General features: G+C 40.3%; 1 protein-coding gene across 1 annotated transcript in view; it reads left to right on the forward strand.

Annotated features, from left to right (window-relative positions):
* The window catches only part of STPG2 (sperm-tail PG-rich repeat containing 2), a gene marked incomplete at its 3' end in the record, with an annotated part of 145,085 nt that overhangs the window by 13,227 nt on the left and 124,424 nt on the right, over positions 1 to 7,434 (forward strand). Inside the window, exon 2 of the mRNA XM_008592030.1 lies at positions 3,226 to 3,256. Within this exon, the coding sequence (XP_008590252.1) occupies positions 3,226 to 3,256 (31 nt within the window). The remainder of the gene's footprint in view (positions 1 to 3,225; positions 3,257 to 7,434) is intronic.

The raw sequence follows: 7,434 nt of genomic DNA on the forward strand, positions 1-7,434 counted from the left end.
ACGGGCGCAACACTGAGGGTTGCGGTCCGTTGCCGGACATGAAAAAAGACAAAAAGGAAAAAAAAAAAAATCTTCAGAATTTTAAGGCTGTTTGGATGTAGATGGTGAGAAGTTCCCTCATTTCTAGTTTTGGCACCCAGTGGGAGAATGATGCAATTAACTGTTAGGGAATGTAAACAATGACTAGCTGTGCTATTTTTGTGTACATTTTATAATTTGTTTTCATGGGCAGAGATAATGATTTAGATGTCAAACCAGATAAATGTAAGTAGGAACACAAGGCACCCCCATGAAGAATACATTTGGAAATGCAGGTGTAGGGTTTAAAGGAAAGGTCAAAGTGAGAAGGCATTAGCTGTACAGGATGATATTGAAAGCTGTGGAAGCAGATAAATGACTCTTGAGCAAATGTGAAGCTAGAAGAAAATAGTGCTTAGAACATGTATTACATTTGATAAATATGTGAGAAAAGAAGAGCAGGGAAACAGATTGACCAAGAGTTGTCAGAAGGAGAATGACTGTCAATAAAAAGGAGACTTCTGAAAATGTGAGAACAATGTAAGAACTTAGGAAAACGACTGGGATAATTTACAAATAAATATGAAATTCTGATATCCCATAGGTTTTTAATCACAATGTTTAATTACCATACACTGTTCACAGTCATAAGCCCTGACTATGGTGAAGTGGGGCTGGGGGGATAGGGGAGAAGCTTCAGCTCTGAGGGTGAGTGAAGAGGAGCAAAGAATTCCCATGTTCAGGGCCCTTCTACAAGTCTGGAAAACCTAGTCAAACTTCTCTGCTTTCTTCATGTCTTTTTGATCAGGAGTCAGCAAACTTTTTCTATGAAGGGCCAGATAGCAAATATTTTAGGCTCTTTGTGGGCTATACTGTCTCTGTCCCAACTAACTATTCAGTTCTGCTGTTGTAGAGCTATAACAGCCATAGACAATACATAAACAAATATGTGTTCCAATAAAATTGTATTTATAAAAACAGATCGTGAGCGGAATTTGGCCCACTGGCTAAAGTTTTGTGACCACTGTATTAGGCCTCACAGTCAGCTTAACATAAGCATGGCCATGTTGACTACAACTCACCCTGTCCCCCTACCTCCTCCCTTTCTCACAGGCTGTTGCTTTCTGAAAAGAACATTTTGTATGAAGCAGGAAAGATGTGAAGCTGTTACGGAATACTGAGTGCTCAGAGTAGTTGCCCAACCCCCTCCCAGACAAACCCTATAAATCCTCTGCTAGTCTGTATGAGGGCAGAACACTGATCTTTCAGTTTCCCCTCCAGGTTCACTGGAGTAAACTCCCTTGCTTGATAACGTTTGATTTGGAGTCTTTTATTCTGTTTGTCTCACTGATCGAACACCCTGTTCCTGATCAATCAATACCTGTGAGATTGATATCTTGGGCCATATTTGATCTTTGTATTAGTATTATTTAACTATAAATCTCCTACAGAGCTGGTTCAGTTTTGCCTAGGTAAAAATCACTTTTATCTTCAGATTTTTTTTTTAAAAAAAGATGACCAGTAAGGGGATCTTAACCCTCAACTTGGTGTTGTCAGCACCACGCTCACCCAGTGAGCCGACCAGCCATCCCTATATGGGATCCGAACCCATGGCCTTGGGGTTATCAGCACCACACTCTCCTGAGTGACCCATGGGCCAGCCCACATCTTCAGATTTTGATCTAGGTGTGGTAAACATCAATCTGGTGATCTCTGAAGACCCAGAGAGTGAGATGATATTGTTAAATCAGCAAGGGGATTTTTTATTTTGTTGAGGTAAAGACCTGCATGGTTAACTAAAAATCCACAGGCCTTTTGATATTCCTTGGTATCTTGACAATGGCATGCAGTTTTTGTAGCTCCTTTGTTATTTTTTTACTCTTCAATTTAATTGATAAATCATTTGTAGGCAAGGTACTCTCCCCCATCTTTTCAGGGTGTTTTGCTGTTTCCAAATGTTCACCTTTAGCGTTGTTCCAGGTTTGGGATATTTCTGTGATGGCTCCATACTCTTCTTTCCCTATTTTCCTCTACCATGTGTTTTTAATGGCTCAGTTTTCCTTCTCTGAAGTTAAAAGAGGGGCAGCATGTGGGATGAATAGTGAACACAACTTTTTTTTTTCCTTTTTGTCTTTTTTACTGACCGGTAACGGGATCGCAACCCTCGGTGTTGCGCCCGCACCGTGCTCAGCCAGTGAGCGCGGGAACTGGTCTCCACATGGGATCCGAACCCTCGGTGGGAGTTTGGGATATTTCTGTGATGGCTCCATACTCTTCTTTCCCTATTTTCCTCTACCATGTGTTTTTAATGGCTCAGTTTTCCTTCTCTGAAGTTAAAAGAGGGGCAGCATGTGGGATGAATAGTGAACACAACTTTTTTTTTTCCTTTTTGTCTTTTTTACTGACCGGTAACGGGATCGCAACCCTCGGTGTTGCGCCCGCACCGTGCTCAGCCAGTGAGCGCGGGAACTGGTCTCCACATGGGATCCGAACCCTCAGCGGGAGCGCCGCCGCGCTCCCAAGCGGCGCACTCTCCAGTGTGCCACCGGGCCAGCCCGAACACAACTTTAATAATACTGATTTTTTTTTAAAAAAAGGTAGGTAGCATTTGTTTTCCTAGATCCTCATCCCTTTGTGATTCAAAGTGAATTAGATGGGATTGACGGGATCTTCTCGTTCATATTGCATGTAACTTGTCTATAGATGGGAGTCTGTCCTTGCTCTGTGTGAAAGGTTTCAAACTGGCATCCCTCAGGTTAAATTCTGCCTGTGGATTTGCTGTGTGTAGCACACACAGTTTTTAAACATTTTACAATGTGAATACCTTTTGACTGGTGCAACCTTTTCAGTTATCTACAGGCTGCACCATTCTCTGATGCTTCACACATTTGAGTTTTCTGCCTTGATCTTTTAAAGTATTTGCATAGAGTCCCCTGCTAATATTAATCTACAGTGATCAGCTCTTCCACATTTTTGCAGTTAGACTTAACTGCCTTTAGATGTTAGTCTGTAGCCAACTTGATTTTTTTATTACCCTTCTCATCCTTAGAATAATTTGCTAATGAGTATGTAAAACAGTTATTTTTAATAACAGTAGGTTTTCTTTCACCTTTTGGTTTCCTTTCCATTGGATCTCAACAGTGGCAACTTGGAATTTTCTATAAATTCTTTTTATTTATTCTCGTTGTTTATCTCTTTTTCTTCAAGGTGGATATCCTTATCTCTGGATATATTGCAGGTAATATAGCTGATCAGGTGTTATCAATTCCTCCAATAGAGCCAGTAAGAGGCCCTTGCTTGATTTGAACACAGATCATCTGTCTCCAGAGACTGTACTCCTTCCGCCACACCTCTCTGCTTGTTGAAGTCATCTTGTGAGCACTTATGATCGCTTTTTCCAGCATTGCCATCTATCTTTAGATTTCTAACTCATTTCTTCTTGTTATCAAGAATCAGATAAGCTGTTCACAAAGCCTCTATAAATATGGATAATCTATGGTTATCTCAATTGAATTTAGAGGAGATTGTTTGGAAATAAATATATTCTGTCTTTTTGAGGCATTAAAAAAATAATTTTCTCCTTCTCTCTCTCTCTCTGCCCTAAAAGAGAAGGAGCTCCCATATGCATCAAGGATATAACAGGCCAGGACAAGTATTATAAATGGCATCGGGTTGGAACACATGTTCTCTCAGCTCTCTTCTGCATTGTCTCCCCTCTTGGCTCTTTCTTCGTGCTTTGCTTTCTTTCTGTCATATCACTAGCATAATAAGATGGAGGCTGGATGAGTTTTCAGGGCCCCTTAACTTGGAAGGATAAGTGGAGCCAGGTGTTGGTTTACTTTTGATGCAGGCCTTCAAATAAAGGGTTAAAAAGAGTCCTTGGGCTTTCACATAGGTCCAGCCTATTTCAACAGATTGAGAGACAAGATAATATGGACAGTGCTTTTGTCTGAAATGCAGTGTGGAATTTGAGCATGGCAGCTGGGTCGGAATCAGGGTTTCGGATGCTGGCCATATGTCTTTGGAGATAGATCTAAAAACACATTTCATTTCCTGGACTTTTAATCCATGGTTGATTTCCTTGCTATAAAAGATTCATTTTGTCCTGTTGTTTTGACTTTCAACTCTGCATTTCTAATCTGTATTATCAAATGATAAGGTTATTTCACCATAATTCCAATAGTGTCTGTATTAGTCCATTTCTGCTGCATATAACAAAATATACTAAACTGGGTAATTTGTAAAAAAAACAAAATTTATTGCTTATAGTTTCACAAGCTGGAAGTCCAAAGTCCAGGGAACACATCTGGTGAGAGCCTTGGTGGTGGCAACAGTGATGGCAAAATATCACATTGCAAAAATGGTGAAGCAGAGAGGGCGAGACTAACCTCCTCATTCACTCTCTTTTTAAAGTCCTCAGAACCACGCCCCTGACTACCATTTTTAATGCATTCACTATGGCATGTTCCTACAATCTAATCACCTCTTCAAGGCTCCACCTTTCAATTACCACAATAGGATTTTCCATCTTCAACAGTTACAGTGGAGATTAAGTTTTGGTGGGACGTTCAACCCAAGGCAGTGCCCTAACTGTGTTTTTGAGCATATTTTTCTGATTTTCTATGCCGGCATTGCTGTAAACTCTTAAAGAGCCATAGAATGTTCCTTTTATTTTTCCTTAATTGTCCATTATCTACACATTTCCTTTTCTTTTTTTAAATTATAAAGGTAAGAAATACCATTTAACATTGTTTAGCTTCATGTTAAATTTCTGTTTCAAAATTAGACTTTGGACCTTCTTCCAATGCAAGTTTTATGTTCTTTTATGTTAATCCATCTCTATTAAATTTAGGATAAAGTTCTCTTCACTACCTTAGCTAACCAGCTGTAGTGTATGAAATGATTTGGTCTTGGAAATAACTGTCAGGTACATGTGCATAGATTTTTCTTATTAATCTATAGTAGAAGACTTCTGATTTTAATTTCTTTATCTTTTCCACTTTAAATTCTTTGAAGGTAAGAGGCCAATAGAATTTTCTAGTGATGGAAATGTTCTATAGCTGTGCTGCCCAATAGGGTAACCACTAGCCATATGTGGCTATTGAGGATTGTGGCCAGTGCACCTGAAGAATTGAAGTTTTAATTTAATTAAAATTAATTTAAATTGGGGCCGGCCTGGTGGTGCACTGCTACTGTGCGCCGCTTGGGAGCATGGTGGCGCTCCCGCCGAGGGTTCGGATCCCACATACAGACCGGTTCCCGCTCACTGGCTGAGCGAGGTGCGGGTGCAGCACCGAGGTTTGCAATCCTGTTGCCGGTCCCGGTCCGGTACGGGCGCGACACTGAGGGTTGCGATCTGTTGCCGGACACGAAAAAAGACAAAAAAAGGAAAAAAAAAAATTTAATTTAAATTTATTTATTTATTTTATTTTATGATTTTATAAAATTTTAGTTTTTATTGAATCAAAATTGATTATACATATTTTGGGGGTTCAACACTGAGATATGTTGATCAAATCAATATTACTAGCATATATACTGTTACAAATCATAATTACTCTTTATGCCCCTTGTCCAATCTCTTCCCATCCCCTTCTCCCTCCCCCCTCCCCCTTCTAATTACCCTAAATTTCTTCTCTCCTTCTGAAAGAATAATGGTTACTCTGTTGATTTGTTGCCTAGATGATGTCCAATGCTGAGGTGTGATCAGGTTCCCCAATATTATCATAGAGCGGATGCTTCTTCTGTCACTCTGGAATGGGATTGTGGAGAAAGACATCCTCTTCTTTTCTTTATCTCTGCTGGTGACTCTGCTTGTGTCAATGCACTCCAGTGGCTGGCGGACCATCTGCATGGTGGTTATGGTGTCTAGCCGCTTTCGCAGCAGCCATGGTTATTGTGGTGGCTGTGGTGGGCCACCCACATGGAGGTGATGTTTTTGGCAAGCTCCTTGGTGCTGGCAGCGTACCTGGTTGTGGGGACTGTCTGGTCCCTGGCTCCATGGTTCTGGTCCCTGACTCCATGCCTTGGTTCCCTGGGTGGGCCCTGAGGTGCTGGTATGGAGGTGCCTGGTTGTGGGAGGGGGGTCTGGTCTCTGACTCCATGCCTTGGGTCACTGGGCCAGCCCTGAGGCACAAAATTAATTCAAATTTAAATAGCTATATGTGGCTAGTGGCTTATTATTGGTCAGCACTGACTAGAACATGTTTTCTAAAATTGTTTCAGTTTATGCCTTCTATTTCACTCCTTCACATTTCAACATCATATTCACATTTTGTTAATATATCATCGAAAAATTAACACTTTACTACTCCTGAGTCTGTTTAGACAATGAAAGGAAAAATCTAAGACTCCTGAGATTAAAGGCTACAGTCTAAAAGACAAAGTTCAGATCTGAATAGGTTCTTTTGTTTCTCCGTATGCCCAGGACCATTCAGCTTCAACTGAATTTAAAAGCATGAATAACTTCATTTCAAAGTTGAGTGATAACAATCATGGTTTCAATTTCCATAACAAACGAGCATATACTCGTATTTCACCCTTGTGCATGATGTAGTAAAAAGAACACTGGCTTAGCATTATAAAATTCATGTTCCATTTTCAGCTCTGCCATCTAATAACTTGGTGACCTCGGCCAGATCATTTACTTACCTCAGTTTCAGTTTCCTTCTGTATAATATGGGGATAATTACCCCTGTCCTATCAGACTTAGATGCTTTATGAATTATTAAATGCTAAAAGTATTACTAACATTGTTAACCATATTTTCTAGTTACTGTGTTAAATAAGTCATCTAGGAGCCTTAAGGCTTTTCGGTCAAACTTACTGGATTTTCTTGGCTAGTATTTCTCAAACTACCTGTTGGGACAACCAGGTTTTTAAATTTCTAATTAGTTGTGGACCAATACACATAAAATAAAAATGAGTTACTAGAAAAATTAGATAAAAAATAGATCACCTTTTAAGATTCAATACACATAAAATGTTTTCCAAATAATTTTATTGCTATAAAAGTTTCCAAAGGTATGTTCTTGATTTCTGAACTTACTGCACCACAACCACTAAGAGTTTGTGGATTAGCATCAGTCCTCAGAATTCACTTTCAGGAGCAGTACTATTCTAAGCAATCCAGGGCTACATAGTTAATAAGATAGTTAACATAATATTTGCATTATTTTTCCCATTACATTTAAGGCATCATATTAATTACTTGGTACAAAAAGTAAGAACTATGGGTGAATTAAAAATTTTCATACTTGGGGCCGGCCCGGTGGCGCACTGGGTAGTGCGCCGCTTGGGAAGCGCGGTGGCGCTCCCGCCCGAGGGTTCGGATCCCACATACGGACCGGCTCCCGCTCACTGGCTGAGCGAGGCACGGGAGCAACGCCGAGGTTTGCAATCCCGTTGCCGGTCCCT

Source organism: Galeopterus variegatus, unplaced genomic scaffold (assembly GCF_000696425.1).
Source record: "Galeopterus variegatus unplaced genomic scaffold, G_variegatus-3.0.2 Scaffold7517, whole genome shotgun sequence".
Classification (NCBI taxonomy): Eukaryota; Metazoa; Chordata; class Mammalia; order Dermoptera; family Cynocephalidae; genus Galeopterus; species Galeopterus variegatus.